Below are 25,835 nucleotides of genomic sequence, written 5' to 3' on the forward strand. Positions count from 1 at the left end.
TTATGCCCCGCTTATCCTCCTTCATCTCCTTCTTCATGTCAAGTATCATATCGACATGACTGTAATGGAGAGAGAGGCCATTGTAAAGACGGGCTGGGTGCTCATCAAATCCATTTCTTCTTTGGATAAATTTCCTCATAAATAGAAATTTATTGCTCATAATTCTAGAGGCTGGATAAAAGTGCTATCAGACGCTGTCTAGTGGAGATGGTTCTTCATAAATGATGCTGTGTGTGGTCCCAGAGAGGAGGGAATGATGCTGGGTTTGCTTCCAGGGAGGAGGGAATGATGCTGAGTGTGCTCTCAGGGAGGAGGGCTGATGCTGTTGGTGTTCTCAGGGAGGAGGGCAAGCAAGCCCCTCTAGGCTGGTCTCCAACTCATTGTGTAGCCGAGGACGACCTAAAACTTCTGGTCCTCCTGCCTTTCCCCTCCAAATGCTGAGGTTCTAGGCACGCTACCAGCCTTTCCTGTCACTGTGTATGTGTGATGGAGGAATATGCCATGAGACACATGGAAGTCAAAGGAAAACTTTGCAGAGGGAGGCTCTCTCCTTGCAGCTTTGCTCAGGTCACCAGACTTACACGGCAAGCACCCTTACCCACTGAGCCATCCCATCAGGGATACTCCCTCACCCCTGCTGCCGCCCTTTAAAGGGGCGCTAAGCATTTACTAAAGGCCCCACCCTTTGAGAACCATTGCGCTGGGGATCGTGTTTCAACCAGTGAATTTGGAGAGAAGACACATGGACCAAAGCATCCATTAAAAGAACATAAATAAGGAATGAAAAAGCAGAATTCACAGACCAGAAAAGAGAGGAGGAGGAGGAGGAGGAAGAGGTGTGTGTGTGGGGAGAACAGAGGAAAAATACAAGTTGGAAAACCCTGATGGAGCAGTCAGGGCAGAGCCTGTGACTCAGCCTCCTTCCTCCCGGCCTCATGGCAGCTCCTTGGCACCTGGGCAGGCCCCCATGACTAGTTCTTGTCCGTGGGGTGTGGGTGTGTCCTTCCTCTTACTGCCTCCCTTGCACCTGCCAATAGCAGCTGTCTGGACAGTGAGTGGAAGACCTTGGTGCCTCAGACTAAGGAGCCTGGGTCCTGGATGACCACGCAGAGACTCTCTGCTGGCTGGCCCCAACTGAAAGTTACCCTCCTGATTGGAATTACACTCCACTCTGACTTGAACCTGTGTGTTTCTCAACTCAGAAGAGAGCCACGGTGTGTGCGGGGGAAGGGAGTTAGCTTTGGGCTCCGGGCTCTGCTCCCCCATCTCAGGCCTGCCCATCAACCTGATGGAACAACCTGCCCTGATCGGCCCCTCTGCAACTCCTGGTAGCATCTGCACTGGTGGCCCTGTCCCCCCTCACAGCAGGAATCTCTGTGGGGTCCCAACTGTCCGGTGAACTCACTGAGTTCTCGGTGATACTATGATGACGTTCTTGTTTTGCAGGCAGTACGGTCTGCATGGACTAGGGGTTTGGTAAGTGTTTGGCAGTAGGAGAGAAGGGAAGGACTAGTTAATGAAATCACAATGAATGAGCCCCTGGGCCAGGTTTTGAAGTGTCCCCACCACCTGGCTCTCTGTACTTTATTCTTGACACCCCCCACCACAGAGCCACATCTGAATCGGCTGATTTGTCTATAAGTGTATGACTCTGTTGGGCTTTTCCTTTCCTTTGCCCCTCCCCACCTCCCTAACTAATTCCTCAGCCCTCCACCCCCGGAAGGGCCCAGATGAGGGCCAGCCTCCTCCCACAGACTCTGTGCTGGCTGGCTAGTTTTATGTCAGCTTGTCACAGTTAGAGTCATTTGGGAAGAGGGAACCTCAGTTGAGAAAATGCCTCCACCAGAATGGCCTGTGGGCAAGTCTACAGTTTTTGGGTTGATGATTGATGTAGGAAGGCACAGCACACCCTAAGTGGTGCTATGGGGGTGCTGTAAGAAAGCAGGCTGAGCCGGGCCTTTAATCCCAGAACTCGGGAGGCAGAGCCAGGCAGATCTCTGTGAGTTCAAGACCAGCCTGGGCTACAGAGCGAGATCCAGGATGGCACCAAAACTACACAGAGAAACCCTGTCTCGGAAAAAAAAAAAAAAAAAGAAAAACGAAAAAAAGAAAGAAAGGAAGAAAGAAAGAAAGCGGGCTGAAGAAGCCATGAGGAGCAAGCCAGTAAGCAGCTCCCCAACAAGGCCTCTGCATCGGCTCCTGCCTCCAGGTTCCTGCCCTGCTTGAGTTCCTGTCCTGACTTGCCACAGTGATGGACTGTAACCTGGATGTGTAAGCCAAATAAACCCTGGCTTCCCCAAGTTGCTTTTGGTTACGTGTTCCATCACAGCAACAGAAACCCCAACTAAGGCAGATCCTCTCAATAAACCTCTCTAACATAAAAGGGGTTACAGGGCCAGTCCTCTGCACCATGCACATGAATCCTCTGCATCACTGGGTGCTGTCTCACGTGCGTGGCTTGGGATGCTGGTCACCATGCTCCTTAAAGTGCTTCAGTCCTGGGGTCAGTTCTGAGGAAACTGAGTCACCAAGTACAGCCATACCTAATCTTTTCTTCCCCTTTCTTCCTCTCCTTCCCCAGCTGGGCCAGGCAGGCTCTGTCCACTGAGTTTTGAAATCTGCAGAGCCAGGGTGAATTTCCAGACCACAGCCACCCCTCTGGGTGCAGTAACATTACCTAAAACTAAACCTGGCTTTGTTCCTTTTTTTTTTTTTTTTTCCTTTTTTCGAGACAGGGTTTCTCTGTGTAGCTTTGCACCTTTCCTGGAACTCGCTTTGGAGACCAGGCTGGCCTCGAACTCACAGAGATCCGCCTGGCTCTGCCTCCCGAGTGCTGGGATTAAAGGCGTGCGCCACCACCGCCCGGCAGCTTTGTTCCTTTTTCACCATAACTATTTCTTTGGGGTCGTCTTTGAGAACAGAACTGGGTCTGGGCCTTGAACATACACAGAGGAGGAGGAAGGGCGTAGTGGAAACAACCCTTGGCAAGGAAGAGGAGGGCATTGTGTAGTAGTGCCCCAGGCCAGTCCCTCAGCTGGGAGAGAGCGGAGGTGGCGGCTGCTTGGGGAACCGAACCGTGGACTTGGCTGGTGTGGTACCCCAGCCTCCAGGGATCTGATTTGTCATTGGCAGATACTTTGTTTCCGGATGGCTTCCATTTTCTTGCCAAGGGCATAGAGTATGCAAATTATGACATCATTACCTTGGCCAGAGCGTAATTTGGAAAGCTGATCTGCTTTGAAATCCATGTCCTTTTCTTTCTTTTTTGAGGCAGACTCACTAGGTAGCCTTGGCTGGCCTGGAACTCACTTTGTAGACCAGGCTGGCTTTGACTTCACAGAGATCCACCTCCTCTGCCTTCAGAGTGCTGGGATTAAAGGCGTGCGCCACTGTACAGCACAACTAAACAGGAGCGTTCTTGTCCACGCTACTCTTCCCCTTCCATCAGAGTGGACTTTGGAAATGTCACACTTATCATTAGAGCCTGGTGGTGCCTTAATTCTGTGCTGGGGGGTTTCAAATTCCAGGCCCCTTCCTTCTGAGCCTGCTTGCAGACACGTGCAATTTCGCTTTTTTTCTTGACTCAGGGTCTCATATAGTCGAAGCTGGCCTAAAGCTCACTCTGTAGCCAAAAATGACCTTGGACGCCTGATCCTCCTGCCTCCATCTCCCACGTGCAGGGATTACAAGCATGTACCCACTGCCGTGCAGTGTAGTGTTGGGGATGGAACTCAGGGCTTCTTGGGATCGAGGCAAGCAGGCTACCAACTTCAGCCCTCCTCCTCCCCACCCAATGTGAATATTTTATTAGTCCCATTGCTACCAAATTTCCTGGGGGACCACGGGTAACTGGTGAGCTGCTCTTGCCGTACACTCCAGTTTCTCATAAATTGTAAGTACTGGACAGCACGCTGACCAGAATAAACAAACAGATAGGGTATTAAGGCGCTCCAGTAATCACTGGTGACCTCAGCAATTTTATTAACAAATTTATTTCCCTAATTGGGGAGCATAGCATAACAGCGGGCTCCAGGGCATTGTAATAAGTTCCAATGCTGCAGAAGAAGGAATTCATTAGACCTGTTTGCTCTGCTTTCCTATATACTAGCATCCACCACTCTTGTAAACATCGCTCTGGGTTTCCTGGTCTTCTAGGTTCTCTGCTTCCAACTCCCCCTACCCACACCCAAAATAAATAAATGGAAATGGAGAAGAGAGCCGAAAGTGATTGGCTCCTCTGGCGGTGCACCCGACCTCCGCTGGAAGCTGCATTTCCAGGTCAGCATCACCATGTGGTCACAGTGTGGCCCCCACCCCCCAGAAGTCTGTGGGGACACCTCTCCTCACATGCCAAGCGGGGTATCAGGGTCTGCCTGGGCCTTTCCTTGTCCATTCATTCATTCATTCATTATTATTGTTATTCTTATTTTGTGACTCTGGGCCTCAGGGAACCCAGGGCCTCAGGCATGCGAAGCATAAGCCCTCCTCCCGAGCTGCACCCCACCGCACCCCAGCCAGTACAAGGCGGGCAAGATGGACAAAAGGGTTCACTTACTCCTGTCTCACCTATAACTCACCATAGGAGAGGACAGGCATTAGCTACGTCTGCCTGTGGGGTGGCCCATCCACACAAGCAGAATATTCCTCAAGGCTTCTTCCAGGAGGTTTTTTGTTTTTTGTTTTTTTTCCTCTTCCTCATGGCTGTGGAGGACTGCAGCATGACAACAGAAATGTCTTCTGGAATGCAGGCGCCCTGCAGCACTGCAGTGCTGGCCTCTGACCCAGGCGACAATGGTGCGGCTTTCACTGTCTGCTCCCAGAGGAGCTGCCCCGTGGAAGATGCCGGGTGGCGGGTGGATGCCTGCAGTGCAGATTTCTGTAGCAACTGTCAACATTGCTAGCCATGCTTGGAGATGGCTTTTGAAGGTAGATATGGTTATTATAAAGACACCTACAGGGGATCTAGGCTACGCTAGCTTGGGTCCCTTTGCAAAATCTGTAGCCTAGAAAATTCTAGAAAGTTCCAGCAACCTTCATTCTCCCTCTTGGATATCCTGCAGAATTCCTATGAGGTTTTCCAGGCCAAAAATATAGCCAGGATCTGGTCCCTCGTGGGTAATGTGCTCATTCCAGGAACCCTTGTACGTCGTGTGAGCGAAGTCAATCATTCGGACATCGACTTTGGCAGGGTCACCGGAGGGGCTGCCTTGGGTGGTCTCAGGAGCGTTCTGGGAAGGCTCCTGCCCATCATAGATTATGAGGAGGGAGCTGGAGTAGAACCGGTAAGAACTCTGGCTCCTGATGACCGTGAGCAGTGCCTGCAGCCTGCGAAGGATGGGTTCCAGGAGCTCTGTGCGCAGGCGGGTTCCGTCATGGAGAAACTGAGAAAGGGCTTGTTTGAACCCCTCCTCCGAGAGCTTCCTTCCGTAGTACTTATCTTTGCAGAGAAAACTCTTCTTATCAGTTTGATAAACCTTACATTGGGAAAGAGAGAGAAAATATGAAGGCTTATAAACGTTTTAAAAAAAAAGTGCCCTGGGGGCTGGGGATGTGGCTCAGTTGATAGAGAGCTTGCCTAGCAAGATCAAATTGGTGTTCAATCCCCAGTATAAACCGGGCATGGTGGTGCAAGCCTATAAAACCAGAATATGAAAGATAGAGGCAGGAAAATCAGAAGCACAAGGTCATCCTCAGCCACATAGTGAGTTCAAGACCAGCCTGTGCTACATGAGACCCTATCTCAAAACAAAGCAAATCAAAATTGCTTGTGATAAAGTGGCAGCATCACAAATTCCCGTAGTATATGAGGTGATTTCCAGGAGATTTGGGGAAGAGTGGTTGAGATGCACAGGAGGTGGTCTCCCAGCATGCTCCAGTGTGGCATTTTAAAGTATTCTCTTTGCAGGTCTGGTCTCAACCCAAGGCCCAAAGATCCTTCACCCGCAGAGGTGACCCTCAGCACACCACTCCGAGGTTTGGATCGCCTTTCCTGTGAATTTCCGATGTCAACTTCCAAGTCGTGATTTAAATCTTGGCTTCTGGCCGTCTTCAATTCAGATATTAGCAAACTCAAGCTGGAATGCTGCAGTAGGAACCTGAAACTGGGCCAATGGACTCAGAGAGCCAGTTCGATTAAGTTCTCCCTAACAAAGTTACTGAGTCCTTTCTCACAGATTTTAAGTACGCAGGAATGGCTCTTCCAAACAGTCCAGGTGAATTGCTGAGGCAAAGAAATGGGCTAGATCAGGTGTGGGTGGGGCCTGCAGGCAGCTACCGGGAGCGTGGGAAGTGGAAAGAGGTCCATAGCCTCCCTGTGCAGTGAACGGTTCTTTTCTTCACAGTCTCAATTTTCTGCCCTTGCCACGCCTTGGCCATCAGAAGGACACCATGGTGGCCACACCCAGTCCATCAGACAGCTCAGGGGGCAGTAGAGACTGAGTCAAAGCCTGCAGCTAAACAGCCAGTGGGGACTTGGCACACGTGGGCATGGCTAACTGTTTGAGGCCTGTCTTGCCTTCACGTTACATAACGTGGTTTTTTGTTTGTTTGTTTTTAATCAGAAAAAGCTATAATAGGGTTTTGGGAGACCGGAGATCAGCTGCTAAATCAGCCTTCCTAAGCACGTGACAGGCGTCACTCTCCAGATAAATCAGGTCACTTGCAGAAGGTTGGAGGTCCGCAGAGAGACTCCATTTACTCCACAAATCATCCCGCCCTGTCCTCCGAGGACTGCATTCCCAGCCTTCCCGGGGACATCTGTGCAATGAATTTATGGACTCAACTTCCAGCTTCAAGGGGTGGCAGCTTCGATTAAGGAAAGCGATAACGTTTGCCGTCAAAACAGAGCCTGGTAGATGGGGTAGGTTCCTGCCTCTCTCCCAGCAGTCCTTCCACAGCTTCTTAAGTACAGAGGTTTGGGACCCAGGCAGCACGGGAACAAGCCGCCCCTCTGACTGGGTTCAGTGGCTTCTGGCCTTCCCACTTGGTTAACCCAACCAAGCAGCAGATGAGAGATAGCTAACAAGAATTCAAAAGAACCGGTTGCTGCACCCCACCCGAAGGAGACAGGGCTCAGTTCTATCACGCCTGTGGGATCAGTAAGCCACCAGGTGTATTTTCTCAGCTCTTCTCCAACCCCTGCCCACACTGATCCTCCCAGTACGGGTAGGATCCACAGGACCATCGCACGAAGTTTTAGCTGCCTCAAATGGTGAGACTGAGTTTTGGACTGTCCTCAGTGGTGCTCTTTAAAAAGCCAGTGTGGGGGTTGGGAATGCAAGGCAGTGGTAGTGTGCTTGCCTCCCCCGCCGAGGCTCTGGGTTCCAGCCCAGCACCACAAAAAAAAACCAACTTAACTCCTGTAATCTTAACACTCCAGAGGTGGAGGCAGGAGGATCAGGGATTCAAGGTCAGCCTCGGCTACATAAGGAGTGTAAAATCAACCTGGGCTCCCTGAGAGCCTGTCTCAAACAAAACACCACAACAAGCACCCAGCATTTCAGACCATCGGACCGGAGGCTTCCTTGCTTGGAGAGCTCCCTCCAGCCTTCTCTGTTCCTTCCTTAAGGTAATGGCCTCTGCTTGGAGGGAGAGGTGTGGGTGACAGGCATCCAGGCCTGCCAGGATGCCAGCCTCCGACCCTCGCAGCCAGCCCTCCACACCTACCTACCTGCATGCCACAGATGCGCACACCCAGGCAGGCTGAAGTACTCTGCGCACACTTCTTCATGTGACGGGCCTTCTTCTCCTCAGATGCATCGTCCCCGTGCTGCCGGGTCCCCATCTTTAGATCCAAGATGCAGGGCTGCTTGTATTGTGACACCACATTTTCCAAGAGCAAGAACCCTGGAGGCACTAAGTCAAGGAAACCTCTGGGGTCATCAGTCGGAGTACCTGAGGTTCCTGTTCGCTGCTCCCTCCCCTTTCCAGCCTTACCCAGGAACCTGGCTATTAAGAATGCAAGATATTCACTGGCAGTCTGCTTTAATAAGTCCATTTATTTAGGGGGAGTTTATGAGAACCTTTTCCCATTTTGCTCTGAGGTTGAAATTTAAATGCAGGCATGAAATTCCTGGCAGGCCATGCCCAATTTACATTTTATGGCAGAAAATCATAGGGCTGAGACCTCCGGGCCACTGAACGGGCCGGCACCTTCTGGGACAAGGGGGTTGATGTTCGCCTTGGAGACAAGTTGCAGGAATATTAATTTCAGCGGAGTAATTATCCTTCCAAAGCTTCTTAGGGATTAGGGCGGCAGATGTGTCATAGTAAATACTGCAAGAGCAGTAGATGTTTACAGCAAGTTCTGGGGGGCAGAGGGGCCTAAACTACCTGGCGGCGTCTGGGGGAGGGGGCCGGTCCCTCCACAGTTCTTGGGCTGCAGGTAGAAAGTGAAGTGACAGAAGAGACGTTGGAATGGGGGTGGGACCAACCCTGCCCCATCTCTCCTATACTGCTGAAGTGCCAGAGACATGCATGCCAGGGCCCAGCCTAGCCACTCCTTGGATGTCCCCACTTTCTCTGGGTCTTCTTTTGAACGGATCTGATTTCTTCTAGACCCCGGGCTTGTGGGTTTAGACCCTGGGCTTGTGGGTTCATACCCTCAACTTACCGCACATCTTTTTCTCCCTCCCCACCCCACCTGTCTCCTTGTGCCTGTGTGTGTGTGTGTGTGTGTGTGTGTGTGTGTGTGTGTGTCCCCACACGCCCGCTGTCTGTCCATCTGTTACACCTGCCCTAGGAGATCTTGTGTGCTAATCAAGGGCAGTAAGGATACGGTGCCGTTTGTCTTCCGGGTACTCCGTGCACAGGCGGGTCAGGTGGGCTTGGTGGCAGTGCAGGCCCCACGGGTTAAAGCCCCTTCTCTCCACCTGGCTCCCATCCGCACTTTCCACCAGCGGGGAGGCCTGGGTACCGAGGTGGCATTCGGAGCTCAGAAGCACCTTGGCTGTGCTGTGGTGAGAGAAGCATTTGAAGACAGCCAAGGCGGCAGTAGCCAGAGGCAAGGATGCCTGTGGCTCACTGCTTGGGTTCTCTGGCATGGCCTCTGTCAAAGGCCACCCAGACTGCTGCAGAGGACTCTCTCACCAAACCACCAGAGATACCGCAGGGTCCCGAGAGCCTCCCTGCCCAAACTGGGTACCTGACACTAGATCACGCCAGGCCCAGGTCCTCTTGGGGGCTTTTCTTAGGTGTGCCGCCCTCAGAGGGCTAGAGTGATTTAGGTCCATTCTTGGGATCAAAGTGATGAAGGAAAGGGATGGCGACCCCATCTAGGATCTCAAGGCTGGGGGTCTGGATTCATGCCCTGGTATGCGGTTACGACCTTGAGACCTCACAACGCCATACGCCATACGGAGTGTGTCCCCGCTGCCTTTTGGCCCCAGCTGTGACGACATAGCCCTGCCTCTGAGCCAAGAGCTTAATTAGATCTGTGGCTCCTTGGGGAAGAGCATGGTTGTCACTGTATCTTATCCCTTTTGTTTCCCATAAATGTTTTAAAGACCCCGGGGACCGTGAGAAAGGTCAGCTGACTTTATCAGAGGCTCCCAAGATCTCTCTGAGGTCCCGAGGCCCTTGGGGGCCTCTTTTGTCTCCTGGGACTCACTCTCCTTGTGTCTTCCCCCCTGGTCTGTTAAAAGCTGACTTTCAAGAGAAATTAGGCACACTTCCTCTCTATAAACTATTCCAAGTTTCCGGCGGCGGCATACTCTCCCCCAGAGACCTGTGTGGTCTCAGTGAAGCAGGTATTTAAACAAGCTCTGGACACAGGCTCTGCCTGTATGTCAGCCCGTGAGCTAGAACACGTGCCCATCCACGCCCAAGAAAGGGCGGAAGAGACAATCCCCCCACCCCCCGTTTCTTTGCAACATTGGTTGTTCTAGACTAAGCCTTCATTTCGATTTCTCATTTTCTTGACACCAACCCTCACATGGAGCAGTTGGCCTTAGGGGCAGTGTGGTGCCTGCTGAGGGACGAACACCCAGCTTTCTGTCATCTGCTCAGTGGCCCTCACCTTTCCTTGAGTGAGCGTGCCAGCTGGGCCAGGGGACGGGGGCTGCTGTCACTGCTGGCAGACTGCTGAAGTGTCTGCCAGATGGCTACCGCTCTGGAGTCTGGGGAGACCTGCAGAGGCTCCAGGTTCTCCTTCAGTGGGTTGGCCACCAGGCCCAGATGGCCTCTGCTGTCTCTCCGGAGACGCACTGTGACGGTTCCTGCGGGACATGGGAAGGAGGGAAGAACACACCAGGTCATGTGTTGTGGGTCACAGCTGTTGAGTTTAGTGGCCCTGGGCAGCCTCCTTCTCTCCCTAGCTCCTCTCTCAAGGAAGAGTCAAGACTACTGATCTTGGTCCTGAATATATCTCCCCCCACCTCCCTACCCACCCCCTGGAAAGTAGCCTGGGGTGACCTAGGATTGTGCTCTTCTCTATCTCACTTCTCACACTTTGCTACACTGTTCTAGAATTGGATTCCTGCCTGCACGGTTGCCCACACCTTCCCAGTTACACGGGGACCAACCCATCCATGGCCAACCTGGGATACCTCAGAGCTGGTTCTCCTCACCTCCAGGGGGCGCCCATTAACGGAAGCCTGGCCCATCCCCTTCCCATTCCTCTTTGCCCCCTCAGCCATCTCTTTCTCCCCATTCTTCATCCAACCACTTTCTCCCAGGAAGCCTTCCCGAGGCAGGGCTGGACTTGGGACTCTGTCCCCCATCAGACAGAGCCTTGTCCCCTGCCTTTCCCACTGGTGCCCAGCCATCATCTTGGGCTGTATCCATCAGCATATGGAGATGGGGGTACATGTGGTTCTTAGAGAAAACTCCAGAGTCTTCGAGGTTTCCCTAACATGTGGTATCTCTTGCCACCACAGCTGGCAATCACGGCAGGAAAACTACAGGCCATGTAGGCAAGGACCTCCCCAAAGCTTATCTACCACATGCTCTGTATTCTCTGCAGACACTCTGGTGGGACAGAAAGCTATCTGTGCTGGGCATTCACACTGCGTGGTCACCTTGTAGAGTCCTTGTCGTAGTGGAGGAGGCCGGTCTCCCTCTGTGGAGCTTGGCATCCAGCGGTACCTGGGCTTGCTCTGGTACCACGCCACAGCCTTAGCCTCCTGTTCTGTGAGAACAGGGCATCAGGTGGCCCTGTCCTCCGCCTGTTTCTGTCCTCACCACTCCTCAGCTTCTCCACCTGCTTGGTGCTGAGGAGCTGACCGTAGGCAGTGCCCTGATGGCTTCCTGCGCTCTGCTTCCCAGTGGCCCTGGCCAGCGGGGTGCTGGCAGGGCTGGGAGGGTAAGGAAAGGAAGGTACTCATTCGGCCATCTGTGCCCCCCATGTATCTGTGGGTGGGTCAGGGGGTCTTCTCCTCCCTCCCGCCCCAAATGCCTGCAGGGTCTACGTTTTCAGTGCGCCCTCAAGCCTGCATGAATTTCTACATGGTCCCTTTAAAAACTCTCTCGAACACGGTTTGTTTCCTACTGACTGAGATGGAGAGGAGGTGGAGTTGTGCGTTTCTATATATTCTACATTCTTCCCAGGCCCCTTGGTCACCTCCCCAGTATGATTGGCAAGGTGAATATTTGGCCGAGAAGACAAGGGAGGCTGCCGATTTTCCTGCCTGCATCCCTGCCCAGCCCCTGGGGGCTGTCATTGTGGACCCTCTTTCCCAGGGCCACTCTGCAGTTCAGCACGTGGCTCTCCAGAGCCATCCATACTAGCCCAGTGGACTCCCAGGCCAGTCCTGTCATCTCAGATTCCTAGTGGCCTAATTCTGCAGCCTGGGAGGGACGTGCAGTTCTCTTAGACTCCTGAAAACACTCCTCCTCCTCCACCCCGCCCAGGCCCCTACATCCTCTAGACACCTCAGCAATAGTAATAATGTGTTTATCTGACATCGGTGTTCATTCTGAATCAACGCCTGTCATGCTCACTCGTCCTGTGCCTGGGAGTGGCCGGCTGGGGACATTTCCTCATCTCTCTTACTATATGTGGCCCAGGACTGGCACCGTTCATTTTTCACTTGTGATTTCTAAATTACAGCACATACGTAGGCTGTTGGTGGTGCAGCAGGGGTCACGGAGTCTGAGCCAAGGTCATACAGCCACCTAACAGGTGGGCGCTGAAGGGACATGTCATAAGACATTGCTCAGGACTCCACGGAGTGATAGAGAGTCGGGCTGTGTTTACCTACGCATGTATGAGGGACACCCCTGCTGTGTTCCCAGAAACAGCTCTGGCCGGTCTGCTCTCTGGACCTTCAGGGAGCAGTACCATCACAGAGGGCTGGGGCACGAGCTTTGCATTTCCAGCCCTGAGTCCTCAGCAGGAGGTTGCTGTGTTTGTTTTGGGGAGGAGAACCTTCCAGATCTCAACATGAAGCCTCTGTGACTAACAGAAAGCACTAGCTGCCCTGTGCCCGTACTGGAGGGAGTTTGCGCCCTTCTAGCTGCTTAGTGGGTCCAGGAAGCCCCACCAGCCAAGAGCAATGTCCTCTGGGGTCTCTTTAAGTTCATGCTCCCATCCGACAGCCCCTGGCCTTTTCTCCTTGAGAGCCTATGGTGACATGCCTGCCAGAAAACACAGTTCTTGGCAGCTTGTGCCCAAGAGGCCTCCCCAGAGAGACAAGAAATGTGACCTTCCCACCGCTGTAGGCTTCATTCTTGTCTGATCTCATCTGCTCGGAGTGCCTGCATAAATGCCAGCGAGTGGAGGTGCAAATAACCCCGACTAATAAAACCCAAAAGTCATTTCCATTTCTCATATTGTCAGGGACTCACCACCGGCACAGCGTCCCTGCCACTCAGCCTCTGCCTCTGATGGGGTCACTGTGTCTCCCAGGCCCTGTGCCCTCCCTGTCTCCCCCTCTCCCAGCACAGCACTTCCCCAGAGCCGACCCGCTGAGATCTCCCTTGTGAACAGCCGGGCTGCCTGCCCTTGACCCAGGGGCACCCAGACTCTCTGGTGCTTGGGTTGTGTATAGATAGGGTCAGGAGCCACTGTGACAATGGGGCTCAGACCCCGGAGGCCTGAGATCTGCTGCTGAGGCCCGACTGGGCGCCTCGGGGCCTGCCACAGCTCTTCCCAGTACCTCAGCCTGAGAGTCTGCCAGCTGGGCCGACAGAGTGCTTATGGCCACGATTGGCATGCCCGGAGCACCTCAGCAGTTTTGGTTTGACCAAGCAGCTTCCCGAGTCTTGGTGGATATTACATCGTGGGTTTATTTTTAAGCTTATGAGAACATTCACCGCCGCCATCTGTAATATGAATCTGGCCAAACCCTCCGCCAACTGAACCCAAGTGCCTGTCCTCATTCACCCAAGGCCCACAGGCCGCCTGAGAGGCAAGGGACACAGCCCCAAGACGGCAAAGCAGCCAACCCAGCTAAGATCTAGAGCGAGTTGCTGGTACTCGGCACTGCCTTTTAGAATGCCACCATAGCCGAAATTCTCCTGAGGCCATTGTGGGAGAAGGCATAGTAGGATGGCTCCATGGCATGTAGCAGCCACTTCAGAAATTACCCCTCCTCCCTGAGAAAGCTATTCCTGTGGAGGAGCAGAGGTTATCTATTCTACTGACAGGATGTTCTGGCTGAGTGCTTCTGAGCGAGACTGTCTCCTCCCTCCTGGGGATAGATGGGCCCTGAAATTGGCACTCCAGGTAGCTGAGTGGAGTGGGTAAAGGGGCCAAGAACCCACCCTCTAGAGCTAGACATCAGGGCTTCAGATCCTGGCCCCGCCTCTCATGGCCTCAGGCAAGCTGGCTCTCCTCCTCTGTGTCTCTGGGGTTATGAGGTTTATGTAAACCAGGGTATGGAATCCCCTTGCAATGGCTCAGAGAAAGCATGATGGACCAGCTGCTACCCCTCCTCTTACTGGTTAAAACCAGCCACCTCCATTACTTCCCAGCTCTGCTGCAGGTACCCAAGAATGAACCAAGTGTCCCCCCTGGGCCTGCTCTAGGGTCTCCTCACATGGCCAGAGAGTGAGTCAGTATTTCTGCTTCATCAAAGTCTGGCATTGGGGTGCCACCCAAGCCCTCTCTTAGGCCGGCTGGTAGTCATCCGTTATCCCAGGGAGTCAAGAGGTCCTCTGCTCCAGCTAACCCCCACTGTGTTTAGAAACACCCTCTGTAAGACACCCCAAAGGCAAGGCTGACCAAGACCCTGCAGCGCGGGTCATCATTTAGCTACAACCTTTGGCTGGAGGTGCAGGGAGCCCCAGTGCAGGGTAGTCTGACCTACAAGTTTCCCACTTCATAATGGTGTGAGTGAAATGTATCCAAGAGAAAATATCCTTTGATTTTTCAGTTTTGATCTTTTCCTGGACTAGTGATACACGACACAGGCCTCTCAGGACGCCGGGCAGAGGCTTCACTCCCAGTTGCTCCCGTGGCACACCACATGCTAAGCTAGGATATGAGGTAGGTTCTGTCTATTAAATGCATTTTTCATTTATGGTATTTTTAACTTACAATGATTATTTGGGGTTGTAACCCTTTTCTAAGCAGGGAGCATCTTGTAATTAGTTAGAGCCCCAAAGAGGTACCCCCAGAAAGCAGAGGTCTGGATAAGTGTCTAGTACCCGAGAGTACCCTGTCATCCCCACCAAAGGCCTGTGTAGACAGGACAAAGAGTCATGGTGAAGTGGGGGTCTCCTGAAGACCCGAACAGTCTCTCCCTTTGCCTGTGGCAGACCCCCACAGTCTTTCTCAGCTCCAGAGCTTTGCTGAGCAAGCGTGAAATGCCGCTGGCAGGGTCCACCTCACGCCAGGACCTGCTACCCTATGCTATGTTACAGAAGGACAGACATTAATTCCAGTGGGTGCTCTCACAAAGTAAGCAGTGACCCGGAGCCAGCAGAGTCAGCGCTGGCCTGTGGCCTTGGGAGACCGTGGGGAAGGCCGGGGCAGGCAAGAGTGGAGGCCCCACAGGTGGCCCACTGTCCTCCTCTGGTTTCCAGGAGGAGCGGGTGAGCCATCTCACCACAGAGACCCAGTGTGAAACAAGGCTCAGAAGTCACATCCAGGCCTGTGGTCTGGTCGCGCCTAGCAGACCTTCCCATTGAGGTCCATGATCAAGTGACGCCTGGTCCTGACTCCTGCCTGGGTCCTGCTTGGCAGGTCTGGAATGGAACCTAGGAGCCCTGATGAAGCCCATGATTGGGAACACCAGTGCGGATGCATCTGGCCTTCCCGGTTGTCCTGAGCCCTGGAATGCAACGGGTTTATTTTTTGAACCTTGAACTTGCTGCATAGCCAAGAGTGACCTTGAACTTCTGGTCCTCCTGCCTCCACCTCCTGAGAAAGAGTGTTACAGGCATGTGCCACTATGCTCAAGCTGGTGCATTGCTGGGGATGGAGAACAAGTTTTCATACATATTAGGCAAGTCCTTTTCGGAAGATTGAGGCATGTCCCCAGCCCCACAGTGGGTTTCTCATGGGCTTGTTTGAGTGTCATAATTGCTGTCCTTGCAGACACTTCAGAAACAGGGCAGCAGCCCTCCGTCATGAAAAACTAAGATTCTTTAGAGGGGCATGTCCTGGTTGGAGGGGGGTCACCTGGCAGTCAACTCCATAGGACCTCCTTTACCAAGCCCTGAGTGGAGACCAAACTCCTACCCTTGGATCTGGGCAGGGGTACCAGACAAGAAAGCCAACAGGCACAGCCCTTCTACTGAGCTCTTTCTTCCCACAAGCACCTTGTGCTTGGCTCCAGGACACACACTGCCCATGTCACAGTTTTCCCAGCTGCACACACTGGAAGGCAGCCTGGCCTTTGCGATGCCTGTATGGAGTGGGAACTCTGTGGACTCCTAACCAAGTCATGTCCCTGATTCCCCATGTCCTGTCTGGCCTGCTTCTCCATAGGGAGACCAAGGAGACCTCCCTTGGTCATATGTTTAACCACAGCCACACCCATACCGCTCCCAAAGAGCAGAGTAGAATATCCCATCAGGACCCAGTGGGACTGGGCATCTCTTGATACTATTCCCAATTCTTTGAAGCCAAGTAGCTTGACCTGTCTCCCAAGCCATGAACACTCATGATCTGGAGGCTTGGAGGAATTCAGAGACACCCTAGCGCAGGGACACTGGCTGCTGGGAAGAGGGCTGTCGCCACACAGGCTTGCAGCCCATACCCAGTGACAGCAGCGCCGCCGCGGCGTGCAGCTGAGCCTGGGCCCCACCGCTCACCTTTGTACCGTGGAGTGAAGCACCTCATGGCCAGGGGCAGGGACTCGTAGAACTTCTGCTCTTGGGAGACGAGGGGCTTGCATACTGTGTGCGCGTCATACTGCAGCATACTCAGGTGGCCACCGACCTGGTGCAGGAAGGGCTCCAGCGGCACGCCGACCCCGCCGCTCGCCTTGTCGGTGCTGCGCAGTACCACCATGGCACCACCAAGTCCTCCCAAGGAAGGCAAGAGGCAGAAGCTGCTGCCCCCACCGGGTGGGCTGCCCGTGGTCCTCGGCTTTCTGTCTCTTGGCCTTTACTGCTGTCCCGGTACAGGTGACTCCCGGCAGCACACTTCTCTGGCAAAAAAAAAAAAAAAAAAAAAAAAAAGGAAGACAGAAATTATATGAAGAAGGGGGTGTTCTGGGTGTGTCACCCATGGGCCCTAAAACAAAATGGCACATAGGTGTGTATTGCCTCTGAAGTAATCTTCATGAGGAACTGGCCGTGGTCTGATTCCACGAATCAAGGATAAGAGGGAGATTTTAAATAACTATGTTGCACCTTTTGAATTTAATTATTAAAACTATCAAGCAACCCACGCAAATATGAGTTTCCGGGCTCAGGGTCTAGTCCTGACTTCTGCCACGCTGCCTTTCTTCTGGAAATATCCATCTCTAGTCAGGGAGAGGCAGGCGGAGCTGCTGGGTGCCCACTCCTGACACGATTGCTTTGTTTCTCCAGAGCAGAGCTATGCTATTTGTGTTACTTTTTATGATGAACTGATACGGCTGCTGTGTGACCTTGGGCAGGTCACCGAAGCCTTCTGGGCCTCAGTTTCTCTATGCAGTAGAACAGGACATAGAGTCAGGGACAGATTTAAGACAAGGACATAGAAGTTTCCCTGAGCCCAGGGCCACCATTTCCTTTGAGTTCCCTAAAGTGGGCTTGACTCACCTGGAACTCTGGAAAACCAGTTTTTAAAGTCATTCTGACTCTGTCTCGGAAGAGTGCCAAGGAGACGGTGAGGGGTCGCTCTTCTGTGGAGTGTTTGTCCCGTCTGAGAGGACATTCCCACAGCGGGGCCCTCACCACAAGTTATTAATACCTCTCCCTCTGCTGGACTCCTGGCTACCATGCGACTGGGCAGTACTGGGCATCATTAACCCTCTAATTGACCTTCCCTCCAGGCCCTGGGCATGGCTGGCTGGCTCCACACACAGCAGTGCCCATCACTTTGTTCAGGACCTAAGCTTAGAGAGGCTTGCCAGCGGCCTGGACTGCCAGCGTGCCACAGTATGGAAAGTCCAAGTTTGTCCTATCCCTGTCCCCACACAGGCTCCCCTGACCTGCCCGTCCTCTAGGCCACAGAGTACACCTGTTGGAGGGGGATGGGACATGGGCTCTGCCTGGCATCCGTACATTTGCCTGGGGTGTTGAGGTGGCTGGTGAGGCATTGTGGGAGGGAAGGGCAAAAGCCTGAAGCAAGAGGCTGGGCCAGTAACCCCAAAGGGCCCTTTCCGGATTTCTATCCTGAGGTGGAGAGAGGCCACTGGTGTGTGTGGGGGTGGGGTACTGTGGGGTGGCTTTCAGGATCCTAGAGAAGCTGGGGATATGTGTGGACAGCTAAGGGAAGGGGGCCACAGACCACATGGGCCAGGAAAGTACAGCCCCCATAACTTTCACGTCAGCCTGTGGTGATTCACCTTTCCCCAGGCAGTGGCACTTGTGGTAACTAGAGGTACAGCTGTAAAGTTCATTTATAGCCCGTCCTGGAAGGAGGCTAAGCACCCGTCTCTCGCTCATCTCCTGGGCCCAGCCCCACACTTGCCGGGCATGGCTCTCAGATGCCAGTTCAAGTCTGCCAACACACACTGCCTGGTTCCACGTTGTTCCTCGTACTGCCACACACGGGGCCCTTGCTGTATGCCACGTGACATTTTGGATCCCTTAGATGGACTGTTTAACCCTCACGACTACCCTACGAGGTAACTGGTGCTAGCAGCCCGCTTTCCAGCTGAGGAGCTGAGGCAGAGAGGTCTAGAGGCTTTCCTGTGTGTACCAGCTGGGATGAGGAGAGCAGGGATGTGAACTAAGGCCTGTTAGCCTAGCCTGTGCTCACCAGCTCCCAGCTTGCTGGGAGGCCGGAATTGTTAACATCAGATGTCCTTTACTGCTTTAAACATCAAGAAACTGAGCGCCCCCCAAAAGAGGCTGAGACTCGGCCAGAGTCGCCTGTAAGATGCGGGTGGTTCCGGGACAAACTTGATGATGGTCCCTGCCCCTCTCTGGGTGAATGTGCCTGTCCTGGTGGGGTGACTGCACCACTCCTCCACCTCTGTAGAATCTGTCACGAGGGGACAGGTAGGGGCTATTGAGAGCTTCCTGGCCAGGCGGCCAGCACCTTTTGAGGGTGAGTCTCTGGCTGTAGAGACTCTTTTCCTGCCTCCGCCTGCTGTTCTTTTCCTGAGGTGAGATGCTCAGGCCTGGCTACACCTTCTCTGGGAGTAGAGCGGTCCCTGCACCCTGGGGCAGAGCCTCGGCCCTGAGTCTGGGTTGAGGGCCAGTCTGCAGGGTAGCCAGCCTGTCTTTAAGAACACTGCACTTGGTGGCCGGGTAAAGTGAGGGACTCGCTCCTGCAGGCCTTAGGTTCTAGGCCAGGTAACCTCTCGAGGTATTCCTGTTCCTGGGCTGTGCAGTCTGCAGTTCTGAGGCAGCTGGGGAGAGTGGCAGGAGAGCGGTGTGGGAGGTGGGGTGGGAGGGGTGGGAGGGGTGGGGGGGTGGGCGGGGTGGGGGGGGGTGGGAGGGGTGGGAGGGGGGGGGGTGGGGGGGAGGCAGCTATAGAGTGGGCTCTGCTCCTCAGAGGTGGGACCTTGGTTCCCAGGGAGTCTGAAGTTTTTTCCTCTCACTCCCTCTGATGTGGCCTGCAACCCTGTGAGTCTGAGGTAGAGGTGGCCTCATCCTCCCACCCCTCTCCTGAAGTCCCAGATAAATAGCTCTAGCTGTCTGGGCCTTGTATCTAGGCCCACAGGCCGTGCTCTTCTTCCTGTGAGTCAGAAGCCCAGGATCTGTCACGAACAACCCCCCCCCCCACTCCAGCTCACTGAGGCTGAGGATGAGCTGGCAATAGACAGAAGTTTGTTGTACTGCGCATTGCCATGGCCCTATCACGAGGCTCAGGGGACAGAGCATGCAAGACTGCTCTGTGGAGTCTCCACACGGACATCAGCCCACAAGCGACTCTCCAGATGTCTGGGTCAGCTGGGATGCTGGGAAGGCAAGTGAGGTGCTGCCTGAGGGGACACTCCCATTCTGACACACCTTCGGGAGACCCTTAGCTGCTTTGGAAAGAGAGTGTTTCTCTAGCCTACATCTCTTCCTGAAGCCCCACAGTCCTCAGTCCTCGCCTTCCCCTTCTCCTGCGCCCTTGGGGAGGTTGGAACGGCAAAGCTACAAGAGCAGACAGGAGTTGAGGAGGCACCCCCAGCAGGAAGAGGCTCAGCAGAGAGCTGCCCCTTGCCCCAGAAGGCGGACAGGTGGCCCCACCTGCTCCCTCCTGCCCTCTGGCTGGGTCATGTCCTGAATGAAGCGTCACTGGGCCTCACTCCAGCAGCCTCAGGGCTAACTTGGGCCTCTGGGGTGTGGCCATGAGGCCAGTAGTAAGGCCATGGGCCGGCCACATCAGGACAAGCCCTACCCTGCAGCCCTATGAGGCTGAATGGCAGCCAGCCCGTCTCTGCTGGGTTAGGGGACACTCCCTGTTCTGAAATGGGGTAGGGACAACTGGGCTCCATCAGCAGTGAGGATCCTAGGACTCTCCAAGACCCTCCCCACTAGGCCCCAGCATGATCTGGGTAGGTTCCCAGGGAGCCTGGCCATTTCCCAAGCATGCATAAGCACTATAATTACCGGTGCACAAATTCATTTAAAGGCATTTATCGGATTCCTGGAGGTTTTTGTCATCATTTGTTTCTCAATCAACAGATACTAACGGTCTAACGAGTGCTTCATGGTTACGGGTAGAGGAAAAATTATGCTGAAAAATGAGCCCTCTGGGCTGGAGGTGAGGGGATACAGCTCAGTCATGAAACAGCAAGAACATAATATTCACAAGGACCTGGGTTCGAGTCCCAGCACCACAAATAGACATTATATTCTCTCCTATGAAACCTAAAACAAGGTTGAAAGTACAAGAGCGATGGCGAGCCTGGGAAGGGTGAGTGTGAGTTAGGCCCTCCACACGCGCACACTGAAACACCTGATGGATCTTATTCATTGTATAGTCAACATGGATTGCTAATAACAGGAGTCCTTGTGGAAGGGTAAGGGGGTTTCTGCATTGGGCTGGGAGAGGCAGAAGTTGGGGTGCCCAGGAAATGACCAGGAGCAGGGCAGAGGTTTGGCTTAGCCTTGGGGAACTTGAAGAGGACCTGCTCAGGGAATGCCCTCGGAGACAGGGCAGGAGAGGGCAGGAGTGGGTGACTAGAGGGCAGGGATGCTAGGCCTGGTTTATGGCGGCCCTGAGTGGTCAATGGAAGGGGCTGAACAGGGTGAGCCCAGCCTTGCCTGCTTCGGGGATGGCCTGTAATCCCAGTCCCTGGGGGAGCAGAGGCAGCGGGTCCCTGGGGCGTTCTGGCCAGCCAGACTAACCAAACTGGAGAACTGCAGGTTTGGTGTGAGATCTCATCTCAAAAAAACAAGGTGGCTGCCAGGCCTGGTGGCCATTAATCCCAGCACTAGGGAGGCAGAGGCAGATGGATCTCTGTGTTTGAGGCTAGCCTGGTCTACAGAGTGAGTTCCAGGACAGCCAGGGCTGCACAGAGAAACCTTGTCTCAAACTGAAGAAGTAGGGACTGGAAGGATAGTTCAGTGGTTAAGAGCACTTGTTCTCTTGTAGAGGACCCAGTTTCCCAGCACCTACATGGCGGCTACAACCATCTATAACTCTAGTTCTGGGGGTCCGATGACCCTAACTGAACTCTGCTGGTGCCAGGCACATATGCAGTGCACACACATGTAGCAGATAAAACCTTCATACGCACAATTTTAAAAGATAACAAATAAACTGGAGAGGTGATTAAGACACCTGATATCGACCTCTGGCCTCCATGTGTGCACTTGCACGCACACACACACACACACACACACACACACACATACACACACACACACACACACACACACACGCACAAGCTCGCTGGGCCTTAGTTCAACCTGGGGAGAGGACAGTCCCACTCAGATTATAGAGGTACTGAAGCCTTCACAGAGAGAGAACACATCCTGAAAAATCTCAGGTGTGTGGGGGAAGGGCCTTCTGGGAAGGGCATTATGAAGACAGAGACTGCAGTCGGGCCCAGCAGGCCACACAATTCAAAAGCGGAGTGGTTTATGGTCTGCTCTCTGTCTCCAAAGCTCTAACATACATTTCACAGGCCTCTTCGAGCCGGCGATTCGGGACAAGTACCATTCAATGCCCTTGTGATGCCTGAGGGAACATCTTTTTAATCTATTAGAGATGAGAGGACCCGAAACCCATTTAAAACCGCTTAGGTGGTAATGGGCAGGGGAGTTTCAGAGTTCCCCACGTGGCTGAGGGCCGTGCATTATCTGGGCCCATCCAGGCCAGGCTTACGTTTCCAGAAGAGGAATTAATGGCGTTTGCAAGTCCATTCTAAAACAACTCAGGAGCCCAAGGCCAGTACGCTGCCCCCTTCCTGACTCCCTGGCTGGGTGGGATCAATAGAGTGAGCTCTGGGGGGCTGCTTACATCACCTTCCAGGCTGTGGCTGAAATATGTCTTTAGAGAAGAACATCTATTTCCCAGGAAGGCAAGATTTCCACGCTCTCGGGCCCACGCTCCATATCCCTCAGCCCCGGAAACTTATTCCCACACCAATTTCATTCTTTGAGAGGGGATTTCCCCCTCTTTTCCTCTTAACATTTAAAATCTCCCAACATTCCTCCAGCTTGAGGACCAAATACAATTTTAATACCGTGATTATTAGTTCAGAAGCCCTTCAGCCCCTGACAAATGTACTCAGCTGCTCCTGCAATGTTCTGAGCTTGCTGCTGAGGCAGGAGAAGCATGGGGAAGGCTGACTGTAGGAGCCAGGCACCCTAGCAGGGCTGCTCTGCAGAGGCAAGGCTGGGACACTGTCCCTCGACAGCTCCCCTCCCAGCAGGCTTTGCTGCCTCACAGCATTTAGGCTGCACTCAGGACCTTGGACACTGTTAACTAAGACCTACAGACATGACTCCAGCCCCAGGCCTGATGCCTTTCTCTTCATAACAGGGTTGGTTCCTGGGCTTGGACGAGAGGTCTCCGTGCTGGAGACATAGGTTTGCCCGTGGCTAGCATGGCATTGTATGGTACAGACAGCAACAGATTCCGTCCTGCTGTTGTTTATTTGGGTTCGGTTTTTGTCTTTGAGGCAGGGTCTCTGGGCCAGTCTGGCTTTGAATTCATGATCTTCCTGCTTTCATTTCATGCTTTTGAGACAAGTATCGTTCAATGCCCTTGTGATGCCCGAGGGAGCATCTTTTTAATCCATTAGAGATGAGAGGACCGGAAGCTCATTGAAAACCCCTGAGGTGGTAATGGGCAGGGGAGTTTCACAGTGCTGGGACTGCAGAGGTGTGCTACCATGCCCGGTTTGTGCCATGCTGGCTGGGGCTTTGTGAATACCAGACAAGCACACTATCAATCGCAACGGCTGTAAAGGTTAAGCAGAGCGCGCGCGCGCGCGCGCGTGTGTGTGTGTGTGTGTGTGTGTGTGTGTGTGTGTGTGTGTGTGCGCTTGCATGCCTGTGCTGCGTGTGTGGTGTAGTTGTGTTCATTCCCACCAGAGTCCTGCACTGTCCATCTCTGGAGTGAATCTTAGGGAGACTTGCAAGCACACCCTCTCCCCAGCAGAGGGCAGCAGCACACATACCGATACCAGGAATGCCCAGAGAGGGATTAACGCTGTCTGAAAACTAAAGCCAGCACCCCCTCTACATCCAACAACCAGTAAGCTTATTCTTGGGACACCCTGAGTTTGTCCAGACCTGTCCCCAAGTGCATAGCCTGCAGCTGAAGTTCTCCTGCCCCATCGGGAATATCTTTAAAAAGCTCTGAAGTCATCAAGACTGGGTTCTGTCTCCTCTTATGGCCTCTGTGGCTACTTCACCAGGGCCAGGGGCCAACAGAGGCTGAGAAATGGCTATGCACAATGCAGGCTGACACAAGACCCTGTATATGTGTCCCATCCCTCACACTCCCACCTGCCCCACCAGCCTGCAGGTTTCCTTCCCTAGCAACCAGTGTTCATAAAGTTTATTGCTGTTCCCGGCGGCTGCTAGTGAACAAGACACAGCCATAAGGCTTTCTGCCTGGGAAGGATTTATTCAAGTGCCCTGCTCAGAGCAGGAGGGGCTGCTGCTGGCCCCAGAATGCAGCCAAGAAGAGGACAGAGGGTACCAGGAGCCGAGGAGGGTTTTCTCAGCTTCCTGATAGAGCATGGTGGGGCCTGGATGCAAGGCACCCCCACAGGAGGGACTCCTGCCCAGTCTCCCCATCTGTACCACGAGTGGTCTGTCTCAGTCATGTCCTTTCTGTCCTATGGGCCAACAGTACTTTCAGTTCAGTGGTGGGGTGGAGAATTAGTGTGTGGCCGACCAAGAGGAATCTTACAGGCATGATCAGTGCTCGGTCAAACAAAGCTTTAATTAGGTAGGCCTGATCCAGGTACAGTGTATGTTATGTCGGGGGGATCATGATACTGGGGTTCTGTCAGGACCCAGTGAGGTGTGCTGTGAAGGGAAGAGTCTGTGCTGCCTATAAAGGACTTCAGAGTCTTTTAGTGTCAATTGCTGTTGGTGAAGTAAGTGTGGCAAGACTCAGAACAAGCGTGCAGAGCCAAGGGTGGGCTCCGTAAGTGTGTCTGGTAGCAACTTCTGTGTTTTCCCATAGGGTCTTTCATGAGGAAAAATAATGAACCTGGCAGTTTAAAAAATACAGCCGAGCTAGGTATGGCGGTGCACCCCTGTGGTCCCCGAGCTTGGGAAGTGGAGGCAGGAGCATCTGGAACTCAAGGCTAGACTTGGCAACATGGCAAGTTTGGGGCCAACATGAGTTATGTGAGACCCTATTTCAAAGGGGTGGGCCTGGGTTCCCTTCCCATAATTCCATGTATGATCCTGAGATCTCAGGGCTGGCTCAGGTTCAGGTCTTGGGGTCCCTGAAGAGCCTGCAGAAACTATGGAGATGGGGGTCCCCAAGATTCCACCACTGCCTAGGGCAGCAGAGATCTCCAACCTTGGCGGTGCTGTGGCTCCGTCTCCTATGAACATCCCTTGGCGTTGGCTTATCACCACACCCACCCTTCTCCTGGGTGTCCCTATGCCCAGGCCCCAAGACACTGCCCGTAGGCACTGATGTCACCCAGCCCCATGGCCCCACCCAGGAAGAAAGGTGGGGCAGATGGGACAGGACATGCTGATCCCTGGCTCAAAAGTGTGAGGGACTTTCCCTGGATGTCTGCCTCTAGGAAGGTTTAACTTTATGTAGCCCACAGCCACCACTGCAGACCTGGCTTGCCTGTGTGTGGGCCAGGGGAGCACACTAGTGCACCCGGAAAGAGGGAGAGAGGATCATGCTAGGGAGACAGGGAGAAATGGGAGAGGAACATATAACCACGTTTTTAAATTGTTGCCTATCCCAGCCCCTGCTCACCCCAGAGTACACACACACACACACACACACACACACACACACACACACACACACACACATTCTAAGCCACCAGCACCTCCAACAGGCCAGTATCCCCTGGCAATCCCAGCCAGCCTGTAGGGAGGCCACCCTATAACAGGAACAGGCCTGCGGCCTTGACCCCTTCTGTCCTTCACCCGATACCATCAAGGGCTCAGCAAGATGGCTCTTCCCCATCCTTCATCAAGGCAGTACTCACCAGAGCCTCCTTCCGGGGGTGTCAGGGAGTACGCAGTAGGGACACTTGCCTCTCAGTGCCCTCCTCTGTCTACGAGCATGGGACAAAGGCCTGGCCCAGCTCAGTACTCTCCACTGGAGCCTGGGTGGAGCTTTCTGCCCAGGAGAACTAGGCTGCCAGTGGCCTGGGTAGGGGAGGCCACCTGATCCCCTGAGGCTGGTATGCCCAGCTGTCAGCTGGGTGTCCACAGCTCTGGAGCAGGGCCAGGGGGCTGGGAGGGAGGAAAAGGAGAGGAGAGAGGAAAGAAGGGGGGGACTGGAAGGAGGGAGGAAGAGGAGGGAGACTTGGGGAGGAGGAGGTAGGGAGAGAGTTTAGTTCAGCTGTCTTGAGGAGTGACTGGCTCTAAGCACCAGGTGCTAATCATTGCAAGGCCCCTGATTATTTATTTACTTATTTAAAAATCTGAATAGGGCTGGAGAGATGGCTCAGAGGTTAAGAGCACTGACTGCTCTTCCAGAGGACCTGAGTTCAATTCCCAGCAACCACATGGTGGCTCACAAACTATCTGTAATGGGATCTGGTGCCCTCTTCTGTATACATAATAAATAAATAAATAAATAAATAAATAAATAAATAAATAAATAAATAAATAAATAAATAAATAAATAAATCTTTTTTAAAAATCTGAATATTATACATATACATATGTGTGTGCATGTGTGTGTGCGC

At 53.4% G+C, this 25,835-nt stretch overlaps 1 protein-coding gene across 1 annotated transcript; it reads right to left on the reverse strand.

Moving 5' to 3' along the window:
• Window positions 1-4,699: 4,699 nt before the first annotated feature.
• Window positions 4,700-16,396, reverse strand: Ip6k3 (inositol hexakisphosphate kinase 3). Its single transcript, XM_059282365.1, has 5 exons — window positions 16,198-16,396; window positions 10,016-10,214; window positions 8,777-8,952; window positions 7,670-7,845; window positions 4,700-5,474 (listed from the first exon to the last, which is right to left on the reverse strand). The coding sequence occupies exons 1-5, from the start codon at window positions 16,394-16,396 to the stop codon at window positions 5,034-5,036; spliced, it is 1,191 nt and encodes a 396-aa protein (XP_059138348.1). The 3' UTR covers window positions 4,700-5,033.
• Between the last annotated feature and the right edge of the window lie 9,439 nt (window positions 16,397-25,835).

This window comes from Peromyscus eremicus, chromosome 16_21 (genome assembly GCF_949786415.1).
Source record: "Peromyscus eremicus chromosome 16_21, PerEre_H2_v1, whole genome shotgun sequence".
NCBI classification, from domain to species: Eukaryota; Metazoa; Chordata; class Mammalia; order Rodentia; family Cricetidae; genus Peromyscus; species Peromyscus eremicus.